The sequence below is a fragment of the Alosa pseudoharengus genome, unplaced genomic scaffold (genome assembly GCF_046254945.1).
Source record: "Alosa pseudoharengus isolate Yale_2024_CS ecotype anadromous, Long Island Sound unplaced genomic scaffold, YU_APseudo_1.1 YU_APseudo_1.1_scf_5, whole genome shotgun sequence".
NCBI lineage: Eukaryota > Metazoa > Chordata > Actinopteri > Clupeiformes > Clupeidae > Alosa > Alosa pseudoharengus.
In genome coordinates, this window is record NW_027468837.1 from 30,702,034 (window position 1) to 30,727,007 (window position 24,974).

The 24,974-nt window shown below is 39.9% G+C and overlaps 1 protein-coding gene across 1 annotated transcript in view; it reads left to right on the forward strand.

The window, feature by feature from the left end:
* Positions 1-15,643: 15,643 nt before the first annotated feature.
* The window catches only part of LOC143104596 (major histocompatibility complex class I-related protein 1-like), a 48,656-nt gene continuing 39,325 nt past the window's right edge, over positions 15,644-24,974 (forward strand). The window contains exon 1 of the mRNA XM_076268716.1: positions 15,644-15,832. Coding sequence (XP_076124831.1) covers positions 15,778-15,832 — 55 coding nt within the window. The 5' untranslated portion in view covers positions 15,644-15,777. The remainder of the gene's footprint in view (positions 15,833-24,974) is intronic.

Consider the following 24,974-nt stretch of genomic DNA (forward strand, 5'->3'; position numbering starts at 1 on the left):
AAGTTAGGTCTGGGGTAGCAAAAATCTAAGTTGCTGTCTTAACGTAGGCCTGTTGAAGATCACAGTTAGCCTACCACTCGAAGGCAGAGGACAAACGTGTGTTGAGCAAAATGTCTGCATTTCAGACTTCTTTGTCCCCGGGAGAGTGCAATAATTCTCTCCCCATGTTATTTTCCCATAGCAAAAATTGCAAGATAGGCTACCGGATCTCAGCTTTTTGAAGGCAAAATTCAGAGGTCTATTCACTTGAATCATCTATCCGATCAACTGTGTTACAAAATGGCCGCCGACAGTGTAGCCTATACATTATCAGTCAGATTATTAGACATTCTCTGACATTATCTATAGCCATCTCTATGGCTCTAGTGTAGCCTACATATGCAGGACTGTTCAGTAGGTTATACCAACTTAAAAAGCATCACCATCTCAGTATACCCACTTAAAATAGACTAGTATTCATTTGGGGTTGATCACAGTATAGCCTACCCACTACAGCTAACTAGCCTACATCACAGTAGCCTAGATCCAGCTACTTACAGTAGGCCTATATCCACTAGCCTACACCACTGCTGCCGAGTGACTTGCCTAAAAGGACTGACTGTACACTAAAACTAATTAAAAGAAACGGTAGCCTAGTGCTATTATTTGTAACATCAACGCGAGCAGGTTAACACGATGACACAAAACATACAATGCTGCAAAACATAACACGTTGAGAACAGCTCAAACAAAGACAAACGAGCAATGTGCTCTGGTAAATTACAAACTTGGCAGAATCGGAATATAACAATGCCCTACAAGTGAAAGGACTTAAGGTTAAACCTCAAACTCTTGCATTACAACCACTAGGCCTACATCATGAAACTGTAACATATTTCACTTACTTTCGTGAGATCGAATTCAAGACGAGTGTAATCCATTCCAAGACTTCTTCCAGCGGCGTTCAAGAATCACGAGCCCGTTTACGGAAGTCAGGACAAGACTTCAATCGATCACCTGAAAGCAGAGGCGCTGTCTTCCCCCTACTGGCGTGGGGGTAGGCCTACGTGTAAGGGAGAGCCTGTCTGATTTAACTGAAGTGAATTGTGAAATGAAAGAAGTGAATTTTCTTAGTTGTGAAAAGTGTTCTATTGATAGATTTTTGTTTAAAGTTCACCTAATACGTAAAAAAAAGCACAAAAGTATATATTTCTTATTTAGTAAAATTGATATTAGCCTAAAATAAATATTATCTTGATATGATGTTTACCTTATAGATTTTATAAGACCAATCATTTGAGTGGATCTAAATCAAGTGACTGCAAACATTTTGTATGTTACTTCAAAAACTGAAATGGAGCTTGTGTTAGTATCGACTATAGCTGTTATTGTCTCCAGTTTCTAAAGCTGATAGAGGCGCAATCAATCACACAATGCCATATAACACATTTAACACGGCATGGAATTGGAATGAATAGAGACGCATTACCATTGACGTCATTGCCACCTAATCAGAAGCCTCGAATGCAAATAATGTAAAATGTGTGAATGTAAAATGGTAATGGTAGGCTACAGGAACAAATGAAACATGTTCTGAATGTATTCTAGTGATAGCAGAAAACTATTATAAAAATATTTTATATTTTATTTACCTAAGTATTATTGTTTGTTTAATCCAACGTGAAACTGCAATCGGTTCTGAATGCAGACCAGGCTTCTTCCCCCTACTGGCGTGGGGGTGCACTCAGAACAACCAAAAACAACCAATAACAACTAAACGGGAACGTTGTGTGAAGGTACTGTGCAACCACAGGAGAACGTTTTGGTTGGTTGGTTCCCTTAACGTTTAGGAACGTTAAGAAACCCTTAGGTAACGTTCCCTAACCGTTAGTTTTTGGTTTGGTTCGAACTACCCTTTAGGGAACCATACACTAACGTTCCCGAACGTTCCCTTAACGTTTTGTGTTAGTGGGGACATCACTCTGAGTTCGCATTCAAGCAAGCAAAACGATGATTTGAATACATCTGTTTCTCTGGAAGGGCAAGGGGTAAGAACAGGACAACACAGAGACAGGCCAGAATGCAGGACTATGTTATGAGAGTATTACAGTAATATGGGATATTCTACGGGAAAATATTAAAACGGCAAGACAGCGTGGAAAAGTTAAAATGATAGGCCTAAACCCGGAAAAAGTTGGCATGTTAGGTATTTTTCGGTCCCTGTGATTATTTGTGAAATTGTGCAAACGGTCTTAAGTCATTTGAGAAGGAAGGAGTGTAGCAAGCTCCCAAATTGACGCTCGTCTGAGAAATTGAGTTTTGGATAATGTTCAGCTTCGGCAGCTTTACAATGACTGAGGAAGCCTAGAGACGAGTCCATAGCAACAAGTTCATGTGTTGAATTTGTTATTACCCAGTGTGCTTTGTTGAATGGTCTCAATGTTTTATTGTTTTATTTCATGTGAATACTTACTAGAGGAGTAAATTATTTCAAGTAGGCTAATGCAGTTGCAGGAAGTGTGCATTTAGTTTCCATGCTTATTGTGTTTCCACAACAATGTTAGTGAGTAAATCTACAGAAATGGCCACCATCTTGGTGAAGTGTGATGTGTAAGATCAGAAAGCAGAGGGTGACTTTAGAACGATTTATTAAGTCGCTGTGTTTTCATAGCGCTCCATATAGCACTAGGTATGGACGATTGGCCGGGGAGGGTCATGTCTTTTTTGAAGAGACTGCTGGAGGGTTGTTGAAAATGTACTTGCAGGCAGGGGAGGGTCATGCAACTTTTGATTGAAGCACTCAAAATCCCTCCGGTGACCCCCGTTTATAAATAACGAACTGTCCCTTAATGGTCGTTCTAAATTACGTAGGACAATGGGAAATTCAACCAAGCAGTGGAATAATCTAGAGTCAGATTTTGTATGAAGACTGGTTTTTTACAAGGAAGTTTATACAAGGAAGTTTATTGTCACATGCATATAGTTACTGGAAGTAAGAAATGCAGTGAAATTAAGTATGGTGTCAGCCTATTTGTGCATTTATGGGGGGGTAAAAAGTGCAGTAGAAGAGGGGTTTAGTAGATTAAGTGGCAAGGGCTGCATAAGAAAGGTGGGGGAGGATTGCGATTGGGGGGGGGGGGGCACCAACAAGGAGCACCCAAGAGCAACAGGGGCAAGGAAAAACTCCCTTACCAAGGAAGAAACCTTGGGCATATCCACGGCTCAAGGGGCTAACCCAACTGCCAAGGGTCTTGGTGTGTGTGTTGGGGGGATGACAAGGGAGATGGGATAGTGTGCTGTGTATGTGGGGAGAGGGCAGTGTGCAATATGTGTGTTGGAGAAGCTTCCTCATGAGACAATGTGCTGTGTATTGGGGGGCGGGGGCAGTGTGCTGTAAGTATGTTGGGGATGTGTGTTGGAGAAGCTTCCTGATGAAATAATGTGCTGTGTATGTAGGGGAGAGGGGGGGGGGGGGGCAGTGTACTGCAAGTATGATGTATGTGAGTGATGACAGTGAAGATGTGTGTGTGGGCGGGAGGGGAGTGGAGCAGTGACTGTGTGTGTGTGTGTGTGTAGTGTGTGTGTGGGTAGGTCGGGGCAGTATGCTGTAAGTATGTAGAGGATGTGTGTTGGAGAAGATCCTGAAGACAATGTGCTGTGTATGTGGGGGGGCGGGGGCAGTGTGCTGTAAGTATGTTGGGGATGTGTGTTGGAGAAGCTTCCTGATGAAATAATGTGCTGTGTATGTAGGGGAGAGGGGGGGGGGCAGTGTACTGCAAGTATGATGTATGTGAGTGATGACAGTGAAGATGTGTGTGTGGGCGGGAGGGGAGTGAAGCAGTGACTGTGTGTGTGTGTGTGTGTGTATAGTGTGTGTGTGGGTAGATGGGGGCAGTATGCTGTAAGTAAGTAGAGGATGTGTGTTGGAGAAGATCCTGAAGACAATGTGCTGTGTATGTAGGGAGGGGGGGGGGCAGTGTGCAGCAAGTATGTAGAGGAGGCTTACTGTAGCAAGCAGTGTGCTGTATGTATGTGAGGTGATGACAGTGATGATGTAAGAGTGTGTGTTTTTTTTTTGTGTGTGTGTGTTGGGGATGGGGGGGGGGGGGACAGAAAGGCTAGGCAATCAAGGACATGGGTAGATAGATGGAGGAGAAATCAAAAATAATAAATAAAAAGTTCTATAGAGATGTGCAAAAGTTGGAGAAAGTCAGATATGTGTTTGTGTGTGTGTGTGTGTGTGTGTGTGTGTGTGTGTGTGTGTGTGTGTGTGTGTTTTGACGTGTGATGAATAAGAAAATAAATAAAAGGTCTGCAGCATAGGGAGAGGGATGTAAAAGTGCTAAAAGTCATGTAGGTGTGTGTGTGTGTGTGTGTGGGGGGGGGGGGGGTCATGAGTGCTGAGGAGTGGATGAGTGCAAAGTCAGTATAGTGTGAGTTCAGAGTTGGGAAATGTTTGAGAGTGCTGAGGAGTGAATGTGTGCAAAGTCAGTATAGTGTGAGTTCAGAGTTCGGATGGCCTGGGGATAAAAACTTCTCCTGAGTCTCTCAGTTCTGGCTTTGTGACTACATAGGCGTCTTCTTGATTTCAGCGGTAGGAATAATCCATTGTTAGGATGAGAAGAGTCCTTCAGAATCTTTTGGGCTCTTAGGAGTACTCTTCTGGAATAGATTTCTTGTAGAGCAGGGAGTTGAGTTCTTATAGTACGTTCAGCTGAGCGCACTACTCTCTGCAGAGTACTACAATCTCTAACTGTGGAGTTCCCATACCAGGTGATGATGCTACCAGTTAGAACACTCTCAACCGCTGAAGTGTAGAAGGCCTTCATGATGGATGTAGAAACTTTGAATTTCCTTAGCTGACGAAGGAAGTAGAGTCGTTGTCTGGACTTCTTCAGAACATGTTGAGTGTTAACAGTCCATGTTAAGTCTTCAGTAATGTGGACACCAAGGTATTTAAAACTTGTGACAGGTTGCCCGCTGATCATTAGTGGGGTGTAACTGTAGTTCTGCTGCTTCCTTCTGTAATCCACTACCATTTCCTTGGTTTTATTGATATTCAGTGTCAAGCTGTTAGATTGACACCACTGTGCCACCTCATCAACCTGATCCAAGTAGAGCTGTTCATTGTTGTTACTAATCAGGCCCAAGATCACTGTGTCATCTGCAAACTTGATGATGGAGGTATGACTACTGTTGGCTTTGCAGTCATGTGTGTAGATGTTGTACAGCAGTGGACTCAAAACACAGCCTTGGGGAGCACCAGTGCTGATGGTTAATGAGTCAGATGTCAGACCCCCCACTCTAACCACTTGTGAACGGTTGGTGAGGAAGTCAAATATCCAGTGACACAGGGTGGTGTTCAGTCCTAAGGCCTTCATCTTTGTGACCAAGGTGAGAGGTACTATCGTGTTGAATGCTGAACTAAAGTCAATGAACAGCATCCTCACATAATTCCCATTCCCCTCCTCCAGGTGAGTTAAGGTGGTGTGCATGAGGTTTGAGATGGCATCCTCTGTAGACCTGTTGGCTCTGTAAGCAAATTGGAGGGGGTCGAAGGAGGCAGGGAGGGATGAGCAGATAATGTTTTTCACAAGCTTCTCAAAACACTTCATCACTGTAGACGTCAGGGCTACTGGGCGGTAGTCATTCAGACATGATGGACTTTTGTTTTTCGGTACTGGAACAATAACAGACTGCTTGAGGCAAGTAGGAACTGTCTCTTGAGTCAATGATGTGTTAAAGATATAAGTGAACACAGGAGCTAACTGAGCAGCGCAGGATTTCAAAATCCTGTTAGAAATTCCATCCGGTCCAGCAGCTTTTCTACAATTAACCCTCCTAAAGGCATTGCTCACATCGACCTCAGAGACACAGAAAGGTGCATCCTCATTTGCTTCACATGCTGCAGCTAGTGCAAGATAGTCTGTGTTTTTCATGTCAAAGCGAGCATAAAAAGCATTAAGTTCATCAGGGAGGTCTTTACTCACATTCATCATAGGAGGGGACTTTCTTTCAAAGCCAGTGATGGTTCGGAGTCCTTTCCACACTCGTGCTGGATCACCCTCCAAGAAATCAGCTTCAACTTTGTCTCTATAGCGCCGCTTAGCATCTTTAATAGCTCTACGTAAACTATAAGATGCTGCTTTGTAATCCGTCATATCCCCTGAAATAAGCCCAGCATTATAAGTCATGGTGCGTGTCTTTAATGCCGTTCTCACTTCTCTATCCACCCATGGCTTCTGGTTAGGGAAGCTTCGGATCTTTACAGTTGGGATGATGGAATCAGTTAGCATATTGATGTAACTCAATGATACTTCCGTAAACTCATTGATGTCAGCAGAGTTCGTCTTGAACATCTCCCAGTCAACGTTGCTAAGGGCGTCCTGTAGCCTGGCTTCCGATTGGTCAGTCCAGCGCTTGACCTCCGTCACTGGGGGGTCCGTCTGACTTCTCTGCTTGTACATAGGCAGAAGGAAAACAGCGGCATGGTCTGATTTTCCGAAAGCTGGTAGAGACTTAGCTTTGTAACTGTTCTTGAACTGTGTGTAGCAGTGATCCAGTGTGTTGTCACCACGTGTAGGGAAGTGAATGTGTTGAATAAATTCAGGCATGGACCGGTTCAGATGTACTTGATTGAAACCACCGGCCACAATAAGCGCAGCTTCAGGGTGCGTGTGTTGTTGTCTATTTAACACTTCTTGCAATTCTGAAACCGCAGCATCTGTGTTGGCTTGTGGAGGAATGTAGACAGCGTTGAATATTACCGAAGTAAACTCACGGGGCAGGTAGAAGGGTCGACTTTACAGTGTGCATAGTAAGGTAAAGGTGCTCTCACTGCTCTGTGAGAGTAAGGGCCATGGGCGGACTGGCCATCTGGCATACCGGGCATTTTCCCGGTGGGCCGACGCACCTTTTGGGCCGATAGAATAGGCTATATATATAATTTAATTATTTTGGCCAACGATCGGCCCAAACAAAGGACAATCAGCGGCCCATTGGTTACATTTCAATATTGACACTGGACTGATCCAATATCAGCTCACGTCAGGCCCCACCCCTCCCATTTTGGCTCAGAGCCAGGATTCTGTGAGCGCATCAAAAGTTAATCGAAGTTGCTTACACGAAATTGCGGCGGGTGCCGGTAGTAACAATTGTGCAAAATGAATACCAATGTAGAAGCTTCAATACAATATAGTAGGCTAGCATATGTCAGCAACATGTTGAAGTTCGTTGAGTTTGAACGAGTATATACAGAGCAAGGGACAGTGAGCAGGTGGTGGAGAGTGCGAGCCTAGTTGTTGAGGCTACATGATAAGAACTCAGTGGTGGAGCAGGTAGGCTGTGACATGCAGTGATGCCAGTAACGCGTTACTTAGTAACGCGTTAGTCTATTTTGACCACTTTTTTCGGTAACTAGTAATCTAACGCGCTACTATTTACAAACCAGTAATCAGATTAAAGTTACTTATCTAAGTTACTGTGCGTTACTATTTTTTTTATTTTCCTTAGTAAAAAGATATATTCTTTGCTTTCTTCTTGTCTTGGGGATTAATGTCATGTAGGCTATGCTCACGTTTTCAGCATGAGGACAATTCACGTGTAAAACCATGCAGCGACACAAACGTAAACAACAATGGAGGGAGAGAGAGACATTCTGTACTGGCGACAAAGTGCTGTCTAGCTAGACGTCCCAAGTCTCCAGAAGTTTTGGGAGTCTCCCACATATTGATAGCGGCTTCCTGACGCCTGCAAATTACATAAAATCTCCTGGAACCTAGAGCGAACAAGAGCACGCAAGCCAGACCGGACTTAAAATCGCGTGTGCATATGAGTTTAACGCGCACACAACGGAGAGGGAGAGAGAGAGAGGAGTGGTGCGTTTGTGCCTGAAGCGCATCCAAGACAGAGAGCATCCTGGTCTGTTTTGCTAAATCAACCAATCAGTTTTCAGTGTAAGTGTGCTTATATCTCTTTCCTCCCAAACTTAATTAATCAGTTCAGTCAGTGTATCCATAGACATATACACTAGATGTCGCCTTGACTACTGCTGTTCATTGGAACGAATGCGTCAATCGAGACGCCATCTTGCTTCAGTGATCCACTTCTCTATAATGCATTAGCGTCAATCTGGGCAAAGATCTAGCGAAAATAAAATCACCATAAATCGTCAAAATCTCAAGCAATTATCTAGTTTTTTGGGTTGTTCCAACTGACAGGCATGTATTTATGGTTGAGTCTAGAGAAAACTAAGCTTAAGACGATAATAAAGATACATTTTACCCGTCTAGCCCCATAGACTCCCATTCATTCTGCACTAGCTAGCGGCGGCCCCTAGAGGAACAATGAGTAAACTGCAACCAGGTTCGATACAATGAAAGTAAACAGGCTCTTCTAGACAGGCTCTGGTTGAGGCCACATACCCCTCGTCTCGTTTACTCATGTAAATTGTAATCTCACCAGAAGTTGTAGATCTGTAGAACATTTACCTCTGCTACTACATAGGCCAGTCGTTACTTTTATAATCATGGGTCAGTGCCATGGGCAAACGAGATGTAGCTGAATTCATAAATGACAAAGCCATGAGAAAGGTGATTTTCTTACGTTTCAACAACAAAGAAGCCGATCTGCCATCATTGTGAGAAGTTCCCAAATTTGTCGCTAATCGCTAAAAAGGTTTTCTATCGCTGGGGATGGCCAAACGTTGCTAAATAGGTAACGCTGACAATACAGGAGAACTAGTTTAGCGCTTCACATCCCTGTACAAAGATGGCGGCGGTGTTGACGCATGCTGAGAAGCAGAAGGCGACATCTAGTGTATATATCTATGCAGTGTATCTAGGAACAGGAGCGTCATGGCAGCGTCAGCGCCCCTCAAAAAGGAAGATTTAAGACCCATTTCACATCAGACTACACAAAAGTGTACCCAATTGTCTCTTAAGATTAACACATAATGATAGTCTTGCACACTGCACTGTTTGTAACAGGGACTTTAGCATTGCTCGCAGCGGGTTAAATGATTGCAAAAGACTTGTTGAGGTAGGCCTAAGTTTAACAAGTGTAATTTCATTTGCATATTACTCAGGCCTATACAAGATGGTTAGTTGCCAAGGCTACATGAAAAAAAAATCTACAAAAAAATCTACATATTTTACTATAACAATTTCTATCAATAGGCCTTCCTTATTTTGGTGTTGGTATTATTGAACACACATCTGAATTTCAGTATCTAAGTAGGTTAGGTTGGGATGTCTGCTATACATGGCTGACATTACTGTTAAAATGCACTTCCAGTATAGTGAGTATTGGCAAAACCGGTTATCATTTTTATGTTGAGGCGGTGGGGGTGTTGTCGGCAGCTGCTGAAAGTAACTAATAAAGTAACTTGTAATCTAACTTAGTTACTTTTAAAATCAAGTAATCAGTAAAGTAACTAAGTTACTTTTTAAAGGAGTAATCAGTAATCAGTAATCAGATTACTTTTTCAAGGTAACTGTGGCAACACTGGTGACATGCCATGCTGACTATGATGATTATGATGACTTATTAATTGCGATAATGTAATGATATGGTTGCCTAATGATAACATAAAGCCGTGCTGTGATTATGACAACAAATAGCGCAACTTAAATTTTCTAAATGAATGATTTGCAAACCCGGACAGCAAAATAGTGTCAAATCGACGTTAATTGTTGGTCAGATTGATCAGTTTCCGTCAGACGCCCAAAATTCAACATCGATGGCATGAGTGGTGGTTCTATCTTGGGAGGGTTATCATGGTAAAGAAGGGATAAAAGACTGTAGACTGACGGAAACGTAGGTTACAAAACGTCACGTCATGCACAAGCCAACTAAGCTACAGTGAATAACCTATAGGCCTAGGGTACTGTCAGACACTAAAGACAATTAGTTCATGGAACAGCTGTACTGTTCCAAAATGTACCAGCAATGTAGGTAGGAAGTATAGCCTACAGGAATAAAATATTTCCAGCAACAGCCCTGTTTATTTTGTGTTGTTTCAGTTGTCCTACAGTGATAACTGGTATAAATTACATTAATGTCTAAGACAATCTGGGTAATTTAACTCTTTACACATAGGCTTCAGTAATTTTTGGTGCTGCTGTCAATTGTAGCCCATTGAATAATTTGAAATGATACTTTGAATTCAACCAGAAACTCTTCTTTAATAATTGCTTGTTAGTCTACTTGAATATGGAGATCATATGCTCCATGCCTACCTCTGATCAGTCAGAGAGATAACCAATGAAGCCTATATCACTTTCAGTGCTCCATGACAGTTGAAAAGATATGCATATTTAAGGGTAATGCAAAGATTTTGTATTTAATTAGGTGTGCCCGACCGATTTGAGGGCCGCTTGGGCCAAATATGCCAGGGCCGATTTTTGGTGCCAGTGCGCCCCTGGTAAGGGCTAAGCTACACCAGGCGCGTAACTGAAGCGTTCCGTTCGCCTTATAATCAATGGAAGTAGCTACACCAGACGTGGCAGTGGGGCGTACGTTCGAAAAAAATAGACCATTCATCTAAAATGGATTTTACGCGTCGCGAACGGAATGCTTCAGTTATGCGCCTGGTGTAGCTCATTAAGTGTCATGGTGATGGTGCAAATGAGTAAGTCCAATAGTCAGGGACGGATTATGGCTTGTGCCAAGTGTGCACGTGCAAAAAATGCCATGAATTTTGGCTAGATTATGCCCGGTGTTTCTGTCTAATAATAATCAATTTGCGGCACAACTGAATGGTGTTATGGAACCGCGGACCGAAAGAAAAATAAACTAAATGTTTTCCTGATCAATAAATACTTCTTAATTCATAAAATATAGTGGCATAACATTAGGTGGAAGTGGTAGGCTATGAGTGCTCATTCAATGTATGCGTGTTTGCGAAAGTGAAACTGACCCACTCGTGGGTAGGTGAATGAAGTGGATTCCTGCAATGTTCATGAAAACAGCATAGCGATTGGATAGCCTAATAAATCGCGACTTGTTGTAAGCCTAACAGTAGCTTATATCGTAGCAAATAGCCTATGGCGATGCCGATGACAGATAGGCCTATTTCACTCGTCTCGCTGGAGTCAGCGCATAATGTGGGCTGTTGCGCAAAGAAATTAATTAGGGAGATGATCTGCATCTCGATTTACCAAACGCTATAGTTTTGCTAACATCTCCACTGTTAACGTGAAATATGTCTCAATGCAACCCTGCTTGCTCTGTTAAAGTTTGTATGCCCCTTCCAAACTACGTTAAAAGGGTATATTTAACAGCCAGAATTTCTACATTTTCCCGGGGGAGACAGCCCCGAACCCCCCGTAATATGATCAGCACCACCTCAAAAAATACAATCACAAAATACTATCAACGTCCCTGCTACCGGTCCGTCAGAAATATGACAACTATTGTCCGGTCCGTTTAGTGAAAAATGTTGCTGTAGACTGTTTGGCCAGCAAAGGGAGATTACAGCCTAATAATAAAAACAGCTGCTGGAATTCATTTCTGAGTTATAATATATGACATAATGTACTACATTTTCATTGTGTTAAATTGTGCACCAGCCTGCACAGCGACAGCAAAGAGAAGCGCTGCTGCACGCGCACGTCACTTGCACGTGCATGCGCAAACGCGCCCGCGCGCGTCGCGGTCAGGGGGAGGGGGGGGGGCTTTTTTGATATTGTGCACAGGGGCCCATATTTGTTTAATCCGTCCCTGCCAATAGTGCAACAGTACAAGAATAAAGTCTAGAGACCAGCATAAAATAAATATGGAGATATAAGAGAGTAGACAAAGTAATATAAAAAAAACTATAGAAAAACTATATCAGTGCAAGAATGGGTTGGCCCTCTAACAACATTAAATAGCCTGCCTGACATCAGCTTCACCATAACTGTAGACATGGGGTTTGTTTCAGTATCCTTCTATGTAAGCCAAACCCACCTTGAATGTTTGTTGCTAAAGCTCAATATTAATTTCATCTGACCATATAAAACAAATCCAGGCATCCAAAACCATTCCTAGCATTTACTCTAGCCACTCCAGCTCCAGCCACTTACATTTGTAATTAAAAGACAAGAAATGAAGATCTTGGCATGTCTTCTGAATAATCTATTAGCATAGAGAGTTTGAATGTGATGTTTTTTTTCCTGTAACTCGTCAAAAATTATCCTTATGGATTTATTTTGTCTTTCTTAACCTGTCTGTGTGTGTGGTGGGAAAATACACACGGGCCCCTGATCTGGAAAGTTTGTCAAGTCAGTCAATAGGCTACCTATTTTAGCCATTCCCTGACATACTGTGGTGTTTTGTACCAGTGATTAATGTAAGAACCGAGAGACATGTAACACACTACTTCCAACTTTTTTTTTCTTCATCCCAACTACGCACACAGGTACCTGTATCCTCACTGTGCACTCTAGCGCCCTCTGTGTTCACTAACTGTTATTAACAAGACACAACACATACAGAGGTCAACACACTTACTGTATTCTCATGTGTTTCCCATGTTGAAGAATAATTAGGGCAGTTGACCACTCTATCACCTTATTATTATTATGACTGCCGCGCAGCGAAGCGGCGGTCATATAGGTTTAGTCAGAATTTTTTTTTTCTTTTTTTTTTTTCTTTTTCGCATGCCCAAATTTCCGTCAATGAGTCCCGGGACACTGAAAGACCGGGGTACACGAAACTTGGTGGGCATGTAACCCCACATGGATAGCATGGAACCATCATTTTTCGTTTTGATCTGTAGCCCCCCCGCTGGACTGGACCCCCCGAAAGGAGGGTAGGGCAGACACAGTTTTCTGTGAATATCTCGAAAACCGTAGGGTTTAGGAGGACCATTTTTTTTTGTATGTTGATCTCAAGGGGCCATGTCAACCCATTCCATAACCACTCATTTCATGTATAGCGCCACCTAGTTAAACACAAAAAAGTAAAAATGAGGTGTTGTAATTGAAGGTATCTGTGACCTAACATAGTCAAAACTGCGAAATTGGAAGTGTAGGATCATTATGACACCCTCTGTATGCACGCCAAATTTTGTGGAATTCCGTTCATGGGGGGCCACACAATAAATTAATTTATGTTACTATACACCAACTGGCCTGTAGGTGGCTGGAGACAGTTTTCTGTGAATATCTCGAGAACCGTAGGGCCTAGGAGGTCCACCTTTTTTATGTATGTTGGTCTTAAGGGGGCATGTCGACCCATCCCATTACCACTTATTTCATGTATAGCGCCACCTAGTTAAAAATTAAAAAGCAAAAAATTAGGTGTTTTCATCACAATATCTCTGGCTGAAAAGGTCAAAACTGCACGAAATTAAAAGTGTAGGATCATTATGACACCCTCCGAATGCATGCCAAGTTTTGTGTACTTTCGTTCATGGGGGGCCTTACAATAAAATAATTTATGTGTACATTTAGTGACGTACACCAACAAGGATTCCCGGGACACTGAAAGACCGGGGTACACAAAACTTGGTGGGCATGTACCCCCACATGAATAGCATGGAACTGTCATTTTTTTAGGATGACCATTTTTTTCCGTATGTTTGCCTCCAGGGGTCATGTTAACCCATTTCATGTGCACACATGTGCACAAACAGATACACACACACACACACATACATTCACAGTAATCATACGTATGACACATACTCACACAGTAGACATATGTACGCTTGCATGCACAGGCACATACGCAGGCACACACACAAGCACGCACACACACACCCACACACACACTCACACACACACCCACACACATAACATAAACATAACACAAACAATCAAGAATTTCTCAGAATTATGAACAGGCAAGATGGAGGTGGGGTTGTATAAAATTAATTTTACATGTGAAATCTATGAACTAATCATGTTTTGGTACTTGTTGTCTAGCAGATACCAGTGAGAATTGAGTGTGAATAATGAAATTTAGTGAGACAGTTAGAATCATATAGGCCTTTCAGCGTGATTTCTTTTTGTGGAAAAAATGTGCTGGACTGGGCGGCGGTCATATTTTGTACCGCTCTGCGGTACATCTAGTTATCACAGAGAATCACAGGCGCAATCCCTGCCTCAGTTATTGCAAGCGCCTCATGCTTAATCACCCCTAAGCACACTATGTGGATACTGTTTTAGACTTGATTTAGATTTAGTGTTATTTAGTATAATTTGTATTTTAGTATATTCTTTATCTTCTACTGTCCTTATTGCTTAGTTGTGTTTTTTATATTATATTGTATAGCTTTTTCTGATGTTAGTGCATGTTGTGTGTGATGTCTGTATGCTACTGAGACCACTGTTGAGCACTGTTGTTGCCTCAGTCAGGCCAAATGTGTGTGTGTGTTTCCTTTTCTCATGCATGGTCTATGGTTGGGAGGTGGGAGACTAATTTAATTATGTTTGAAAACATCATGTATTAGCACTAAATTGATATGGGATAAAATATTAGACTACGTTGTCATGTCTTGATGTTGTATAATGCTAAATTAATGTGTTTTTTGTACACTTCAGATTTCACATATGTTTGTTATTTTGTGTTACCACTCATATAGGCCTATGAAACATTTCCAATTGCGTATTGCATTACTTAGATTGTTGCAGATCATTGATAGATTTAGGATGTAAATTTGCACTTGCCAAGGATTTGCAATAGCCTAATGGACATGGGAGACATTTATTTGCTTCTCAAAGACAGTGACATGATTATATGCACTGGTCATGTTATTGTGCATCTAGATCTGCTGTTATACCTAAACTTAATGATTATTGGTCATTGCAAACCTACAAATGTTTTCGTTATCCAATCACACAATAACTCTCATCTGTTCCAAATGAGCAAGGTGTGGCTTCACACATTGCACACACACAGCAATCTGTTTGTGCCTATGCTGTAGTCAAAACGATACAAAACCGGCTTGATTAGTTTTTATTAGAACTCGTTTCCTCTTAATGCCACACCTTCAACTGACAAGAAAGATCATTAAAACAGCTCTTGTCGATTACTTGTGCGTCCATTTTCAAACAGATAAAGAGCAAGTTCAACATATGGTTGCACAAGTAGGCTAAATTCACCAATGCACGAATTACATGTCATGTCATTTACTGTGCACACACCATGAGAATATATCAAAGGCAACATATGCTCAACTGATTGATCAGAAGTGTCTGTGACTTTGTCTTGCGTGAACGCTGCTGTGTAGCCTATTTTCTGCTTTGACGTCTATGTTTAAATTACGTCTATAAGATGGTCAGTGGTGGACAGTATCAACCAGCAACCAGAATGCATTAATGTAGTAACAGACATCATTGACGTCTGAGATGGGAGAGAGACTGATTTAATGATGTGCAAAAGTGATATGATATGGAGTTTGAACAAGCAGTTTTGAGAATTTAAATTCTGATCAGAGAAATGCGCAAAAGCGACTGAGAAAAACTTCCCTCTAAAGTTCACACTCAGCCTGGGGAAATACAAATACAATACAAATACGTTTTATTTATTTGAGATAAGGCATAGCCTAAATCATGCACGACAAAATGTTACTTACGCATATCAAATGTAATGGCCGACTTGAATGTGGGCGCTGGGCGGGGTTGGCTATCCAACCAAACCAGAGAACACACAACGTCGCAACGGTCGCATCCAGACATAGCTGTTGTCTATTTCCGTATGTTCGTTAGAGATTGGCAGTTGACGGACAAGATCAGACGGCAAGACACTCCATAGGAGGTCCGCAGAATAAGCCTTCCCTTCTGGGCTCCTGCGTCTACATTCAGTTAAACCATGGGATGTGTTTTTAAACTTGTTTTGTTCGGCTGTCTGACCCTTTCTACCGCCAGTAAGTCTTTATTTGTTTATTTTATGGTAGCCTAGGCTATGTTCCATACTTGCCAGACGCTTTTGTCTAAAGCGACATAGGCTACAAAAACTAGGCTACAGCCTATTAGTTACAAAAATAAGTTAAAAATAAGCATAAGAATAACAGTAATAATAACAACAATAGCAATAGTAAGCCTGTCAAAAACAAACTGAAACAAAGTAACCTGATCACATGAGGCACACAGTTTCAGTTTTGATTACTAACCTTTGGTAGCTCGCTCTGCCTCCCATTTAGTGATGCTTACTGTTCTCCTTGAAATATTGGCTACAGGGACGGGCACAGGGCAGGGCTAACTGAGCTGAGCTAGAAAACAGGCATATTGTTATGGCTGCATAATAATATAGTCCATATGTCAGTAACAATCAAGGTGGCAAAACGTCAATGGTGCTATTTCATTTGTTAGACCATCACAAGTAAATATGAAAACCTTTCCAAATGAGCAGCTGTTTCATTATCTTTCAGAAAACCTGTGATAAGTAGTATGTTCACCAGAAAACATACCCACTTATTTACCCACATTAGAAGAAATACATTTTGTGTTAATGTTTTTAATTTATATGTTTAAATATGCGAACGAGGTATTATTTAATCAAATTCAAAATTAATGTTGCCTTTTTGTTAACATAATAGATACAAAAGGTTTCAAATATTATTGGAACTCTTTACATCATTCCATACATCAGAAAATAGGCCCAAGAGAGAGAAAGACTTAAACAAATAGACAACTTATAGACACTTAGTCCAGTCATTTTAAGCCAAAATAGGGGTCAAGGTTGAACAAATTGCAACACAAGCAAACTTAACTGATTTTGAATCCTCAATATGTCCTGAGTAAGGGAAAAAAAGCCCCGAAGAATCCCAATAGGGGAAAGTTTCGAAAAAGACCTAAATATACCCTATTCATGCACCTATACAGTATTTTTCTCACGTGAATAGGGGAAAAAAAATAACCTTCACATATCACCATGAAAATTACTGAGTTGATTATTTACATCAAGACAAACACAAAATGTATTATACGTTTTTTGAAATTGTTTGTTAACATGGGCAAACAGGGCATAATGTAATTACGTATAATTTATAAATATCACAGAGCTAATAGTCCAGGCAAAGGTCTGACCCAAAACTAATTGCAACATAATTTATTTTCACATTTTTATATTTCAATTGGTGATCTTTACACCATAGTAAAAGACCATAAAAAATCCAGTTGGTGGAAATATGTTAAAATGAGGGTTGTTTTATGCATTATTCTTCAGCAAATACTGACAAAACTGTAATTAGAATGTTGTAGAATACACATTCTAAAGAATATCTGACCCCATCTAACTTAACATGGAATTTTAGAATCTTGCATTGTTGAGGAACATTCTTTTATTTTCAAAGAGTGAATTCCTTTGGCTTATTTCAGACTGGTTTGTTGCCAAATTGGTGTCTATTTTTACATTGTGGCCCTTTGAATCAATGGAAATGGTTGTTGGATCTTTAAATAGAGCCAAGTGGGTTTTTTGCATGTAAGTGTTCCACAGTGTGTAATCTGTACAAACACATAGTTAGGCATTATTCAGCCTAGGAAAGTGGTTTTGGTGTTTACGTAATCTGATTTAGAGGTCACTGAAACATACAGTATATCACACTAAAGTATCAGTCCATCATTTTGCAAGTCTTATAGTAATTGACCTCTTGCCCAGGGGTGACTGATATACTGTCTGTCCAATCAGAGGGGCCTGTATGATGCCCCTTTACTTTGCACAATTTTTGTCTAAAACAATAATCGGACAGCACAGTATGTTTATGTTAGTGAATGCAGGAAAATTGTGAAGGCAAAGTTGAAGATGGACATGATCATGTCCTAATTTGACAGAAGGGTGCAGATGGGATAACTGCAGTTAGCCTCCAAGTGACTCTATTGTTGTGACATCTGGCAAAAATGCTATACTAATAAATATAGTTTAAGATTAATAATTAACAATGCATGCCTATGCATGGGTCATGGTTTTACCAAAGTCATAGAACAGTCAAAACTATACATATTCTAAAAGTATATGCACTGTACATGAAATATAGCATCAATCAACTTATGTCCCATCTTCCTCCATACCATGCATAACAGATACTCCTCTATTCTGTATAGGCGAATCAAGTGAACAGCTGATACATTTTGGCCTGCACTATTAAGGGAAACAAATTAAACACCCTAAACTATATATTTTCTATAAGCATATACCCTCCGGAGGAGATATAACACCATTTAAGATATTTTCCATCTTCCTCTATGCCATGCACAATACATTGCCCTCTATTCTGTAAAGGCGAATCTAGTGTAAAGTGGATACATTTTGGCCTATACTGTCCAGACAAAACAAATTAAACACCATAAACTACAAATTTTCTATAAGCATATACCCTCTAGAGGAGATATAACACCATTTAAGACATTTCCCATCTTCCTCTATGCCAGGCACAATACATTGCCCTCTATTCTGTAAAGGCGAATCTAGTGTAAAGTGGATACATTTTGGCCTATACTGTCCAGACAAAACAAATTAAACACCATAAACTATATATTTTCTATAAGCATATACCCTCTAGATGAGATATAATACCAGTTAAGACATGTATTATCTTCCTCCATGCCTTGGACAATTTGTTTGTCAAATGTTGCAATTAGTTTTGGGTCACTATACATTAGCTATACATAATTACATTATGCCCTGTTTGCCCATGTTAGTAAACAATTTCAAAAAACTTATAATACATTTTTTGTTTATCTTGATGTAAGTAATCAACTCAATAATTTTCATGGTGATATGTGAAGGTTAATTTTTTTCCCCTATTCACGTGAGAAAAATACTGTATAGGCGCATGAATAGGGTATATTTAGGTCTTTTTCTAAACTTTCCCCTATTGGGATTCTTCGGGGCTTTTTTTCCCTTACTCAGGACATATTGAGGATACAAAATCAGTTAAGTTTGCTTGTGTTGCAATTTGTTCAACCCTTTCTCCTAAAATGACTGGACTAACTCTATTGCTTTCTTTGTAGGCTATACTCGCACTGTAAGCTTTATTCTTCAAAATGTAACACAATATAGTAGTCAACAAAATTGAGGAAAATGCATTTCATACCTGACATACGGTAACAGAAAGACTTGATACATTTTGAAGTACCTCTGCTGTCCAAATACTGATACTATACTTTTAATTGAGTAGGCCTATGGCCAAGCACAAGAAAATAAAGTGTAGGCTACTTTAGCTTAATTTGTCATATTTTTTATAAGAATTAATGATTGAGCTGGTAAACACATTAAAATGTCATACTTTTAGGTAAAAATCGCAACAGACTATATCTGTTATTTTTTAAATAAAATATTTAAAAAACAACACACTGTAGTCAGTCCATGAGAAATAAACCTATTGTGTCCCCTTGAAGACATTGCACTTCAAAACTTGCACACATAGTTGTATAATGAAAGTCAAGTCAAGTCAAGTCAAGTCAACTTTATTTATATAGCGCATTTCATATACATAGGTCATTCAAACAGGAATATCTGATAAAAGCACAGAAGGGCAATAGTCAAAGAATAGTTTAAAAAGTAAAGAATAAAATAATAATAATAATAATAATAAGAAAACATAAAACACACAAGATAATAGTACATAAAAGCATAAAAGGGCAATAATTTAAAAGTAATAATTACTGTAAAACGTAAAAAAAACAACATAAAATGATTATACTAGAACCCAGTGGACAGCAGCACTCTATGGAGATTCTTGAAGTAGTTCCAAACCGTGCGCGCTCACATATATTTATTTCCTTTCAGGGCCAAAATGGCCGACCACAGGGCTCAATAGTCCCCCTGATGGAGTATTAACACCGAAATAGTTAACACTCAGGGCTGTATTTTGGGCCACCAGCGCATGGCGTAATACTCGTTATTCACCCGCGGAAAGTTGAATTCGGTATTTTGCACGTTTATTTTTTAAGCATTGCGCCCAGGGGTGTGGCAATTAACAACCTAGGGAGGGCCCTGGCGCATTGTCTAAAAATCGCTATCATACACCACCTAAACCTGGTCAGAAGTCAATGGCGAGTTGTTCATATGCTATTTTAAGAGCGCATGTCAACAGTCATATTGGCAGGTGCACGCACCATCCTTCTATCATTCATGAACGCACACCAGCGCACGTCCATGCAAAGCATTACAAATTGCACGATTACAATGGGAAACATAATTAGAATAAAGATATTACGAAATACTGTACATCTCATGATGAGTAGTTATTCACCATCATTTGCAAATTGGTAATGACGGTTAAAAGTGATTAGGGGAGAGGCGAGAGACACGTATGGAGCACAGCTGAAGACGCACTGTCAAGAGATATAAGCAACTCCTCTGCAGGATAAATGTTGTTTTATTCAGTCATTTGAGCAACATTAGGGTAAGTGTTGTTTTTTCCAGCCTATGTTTTCGATGGTAACCCATTGTCAGTCAATAGTGAAAGTAACTGCATATAACTGTCTTGTCGTTGACTGACTCCTTGGTGAAGTTAGTTTCACTTTGCCAATGAGTTCAAATAATAGACGAGTGCAAATGCGTGAAGGCTATGCTAGATTTTAGTAAAGCATGGTTTAAGAATGACTATTCCATACGGTCTTGCAAGCAGCCTCCTTCAAATGCGCCGTTGAATGCCAAAATACCGATGCATTTATTTGACATATCGCGCGTTGCGCCGTTAAAGGGAATGACAGATGTCATTCTCATTGGTTTAAAATGATGTTACGCCCCAAACACACCCATATGACTGATTAAAAGGCCTAGGAACACCTTGTTACGCCATGCGCTCCACTTTTGAGAACGAAACCCCTCCCAATGTGAACTGGACATCCTACTAAATTTGAATAGACTTTTGACGAGTGACGATGCACTTTAGAATGTCATGATAGGGCCCTCAGTTTCAGAGAAACCCAGTAAAGCTATAACTCCCGAACTGTAAAGAACGAGCTGTTACACTCTGACTATGCCCAATCTGTCTATTCTGTTAGAATGCTAGCACAACTACTTCACAGAATCCCCCTTTGCCCAACTAAGGAAAGCAATAGTTCTACAAGGAACAATAGTACTGACCCTAAGAGTGCTCTGTGAACTGAGTAATGAGGATCTTACCACAAACATGACTCAAACATGTTACAAAGATGGTAGTCCTGAACTGTGTGCGCACACATGTTTCCTTTCAGGGCCAAAATGCCCGACCACAGGGCTCGATAGTCGATACTCTGACTATGCCCAATCTGTCTATTCTGTTAGAATGACAGGACACCTACTAGGTAATTTGTATCATCTGAAGCTGTTTGATAGACTTTTTTGGAAGGCCTGTTACTGTAAAAGCCCATTGCAGTGGTCAACCTGGAGATGAATGCATGAATTAAGTTTTTCTAGATCATGTTTTGACATTAGCCCTCTAAGTTTGGCAGTGTTTTTGAGGTGGTAAAAAGCTGATTTAGTTATTGCTTTCATGTGGCTGATCAGATCACTGTCAATTATGATACCAAGATGTTTACAGTAAAGTGATAAATTGTGATCTTAATGTTTGGTGCAGCCAGATCCTGTAGGCCTACATGAGGCTCCATACATTTACATATTATATAGACTGACTATATGACACACAGGCATGTAGAAATTTGTTTTATATTGTTATAGTTTGTAGATTACACATGCATGTAACTATACGTAGCATTTCAAGATGCCACAATGCTGCAAGCACTTGCTTCTAAATTATGTATTGACATCTTACAATTTCTCTCAGACGCTTTGCCACATTTTTCGATTCATCTTTAAAATTTTCACAACAGTTAGGGCATTTCTTAAAACAATTAGTGCAAACTGCACCACATAGTGGATTACCTGCATAAGCATGTATCTTGCTCAATATGCTTAGTTTATGTCTCAAAAGCAAGTATTTATGCCAATGAAACTGTCAGTGCAATCAGTGCAAAAAGTCATGACGCCATTGTTTATGTTAAGATAGTCAAACTGTTTAGTCTTGTAGTCAATATGACAGTTTACTCTGTAGGTATTTTCTAATGAACAATGTGCAAGGCATCACTATTTTCCATGTTGCATGGAAGTTACACAATATTGTGTGTGGAGGGGGTCGATTGCAAGAGAGTGTGTTGCAAAGTGTTTACAGTTGACAGACACTGTGACAGTATAACGAAAACACATTACGTTATTGTGGAAATGAAAAATGACCAATTCAATTAACAGTACAGTAAAACAACCCTTGGTCAGAGCTGTAAACCACTGTACAACTTTCTAAACATCCTGACATTCCTGTCTGTCAGATCACATATATGTATGCTAGACAGACTATGACAATTAATTATGACAGCTAATTCAACACATTTGCATGTAATGACACAAGCGATGGAATAAGGCCAATTTATTTAATGGACTATTCAGCAGGGAACCAGTATGAAGCATTCTGACCAACATGACATTAGCAATTGAAATAAAAAAAAGAAAACAGCAGACATTTGTACAAAATCAGTTGTATGGATGTACTAAAACATTGTTATTTGTTCAAGATGGGGAGAAACTGCTTTAATGATGCACAAGGTATAAGATGATATGGTGTTTTAACATACAATTTTGAGAATTTCAATTCTGATCTGAGAAATGCACAAAGGCAACTGAGAAAAACTGTAATTCACGCAGCCTGTATAGATCACAGCCTGTCAGAGACTGACTGAAACAAAGTGACCTAAACAAAGATAGAACTGAGAAGAAGGGGATAATAACCTACACTCTTTAATGGCATATATGCTCAAATTCAATAATGGATGGATTATCTTTTTCATGACCATGCCCTAAAATAGCTCTATTATCATATAATACCAATTAGCTAATAATTCAGACTCATTAGACAATCCAATTCTACAGCCATGAGAGAGAGAAAGAAACATGCAGTTTTGCAATGTTAGAGGGAGACAACAGAGAGAAGGGCCTTCACAAGGGGTCAAGAAGAGAAGAGAGTTTGGGGTCTTCTCAAGTAAGAGACAATGAAGTTGTGAGCTAGTAGGTCCTTATAAATGCTCTTCAGGTGACCCTGCACATGTATCGATCATTTATCCATGGGTTCTCCTTAATGTCTTCAGCTCTTCTCTCTTTCCCTCTCTCTCTGTCTCTCTCCCTGCCCCTGTTAGACACAAACACACACAAAGACCATACTGATTTTTACTAGATGGTATGGGATACTAAGATCAAAAATATCTACGTACAGTTAAACCATGGTGTTTGTTGTTAAACTTGCACTTTTGTTCATTTGTCTTCCCTTATTTACCACCGGTAAGTCTTTATATTTGTTTATTTTATGGTAGGCTACCTACTCAGCGGACACTTTTGTCCAAAGCGACATACAATATAAAATAACTAGTCTATTAGTTAAAAATAATAGTTAAAAATGAAGTTAATTATTAATTATGTGTGAGGTGAAGAGATGTAATGAGACTCTAAACAGCTTGAAAGTACCAAAACTATCACACAAACGCATAAGGCACACAGTTTCAGTTTTGATTACTAACCTTCGGTAGTTCAGTCTGCCTCCCATTTAGTGATGCTACTGTTCTTGAAATGCTATTGGCTACAGGGGCATGCACAGGGCAGGGCTAACTGTTTTTGTTTTTGTTGATCCAAAAGGTTACATAAGTATTATTGTATATCCCTTTTCATCTCTTTTTTTGTCATTCATTCCATTTATTCTACTATTTCTTAATCTTACTGAATATTATTATTGGTAAATCCTTAATAAGCTCTAGTTGGCCTTGATCTAAGGTTGTTGACATCAGAAAAATGTGCAGTGGTCTCTTAATTTTTTCCAGAGCTTTATATACATTTATGCTTTTTTGACAAGAATATTACAAAAACACTTTAAATTACATTTCTGTGAGAGAAATGAAAGTTAAAATAAACCTTGCACTGAAAGTTAAATTACATTTCCATGAAAGAGAACATGATCCATCATGACCAATGAGATAGAAGAAAAGAGTATGAGTCACTCAAAGTGAGGCAGAGGTTGCCATTTCCTGTTGCTTTCAGTTGCCTGCAGTTTAGGCTACTGCCTGTTTTTGTGTGTCACTGCAATCTGGGTTGTTCACCTACACCTATCTTGCTTTGTTTGTAGGCTATGCTCACACAGTAGGGCCCTACTCTTTTAACAATACAAGTAGCCCACAGAATTGAGGAAAATGCATTTCATAGCTGGTATCCGGTAAAAGAAAGGCTTGGTATGTTTTGAAGTAGGACTTACACCCCCTGCTGTCCACATACTGACACTATGCATTTAATTGAGGTGAGTCGTGCTCAAACACAAGAAAATAAGTGTAGGGGAGACCGGGGCTGGTTGGAACAAGGGCAGGTTGAGACACTGTTAATATCCAGGCTACTAGAGGGAGCTGCAACAAAATTCCAACACTAAACTGACGGCCTTATTGAGTAGAGTAAACTCACGTATGTAACTGGTCTCCAGGTCATTAACCCTTTAGGTGAGAACAACTTTTTGATTTTGTAGTGTCAAAACTTAGAATATGCACCTCCCACTAAATACATCCTAGAAGGGTAATAGTTAGGGATATATAAAAAATATTCATTATAATTGATTGCTAGGGGACTCATCTATAATTTAAAATGAAGTTTAAAAACCTGAGGTGACCGATATTAGCAGGCTAACAGCATTGGTGCAAAAAAGTTTGACCTAATGTGGGCGGGGCAGGTTGGCACACTGATTTTGGGGTTGGTTGGCACATACATTCTCTATGGCTATTTTGTGACAAATCTATAAACTTTGTATTTTACACATAAAAACATCATCAATCTTTATTTTAACATTGTTATTGTAATTACTGAACATAGTTTTACATTTGGAAGCATTTCAGACATTTTTAAACATTTGATGTAAAAAAAAAAAATCTGTAGGGACCTAATTGGTCTTGACGGTGGGCCCTACTGAAGAAAAACACACAGAAAAGAAATCAGCAAAGCCCTACAGGTAGTGATATAGATGAGCACTTCAAACAAAAGCAAAAGGAGTACTGCAAAGGACT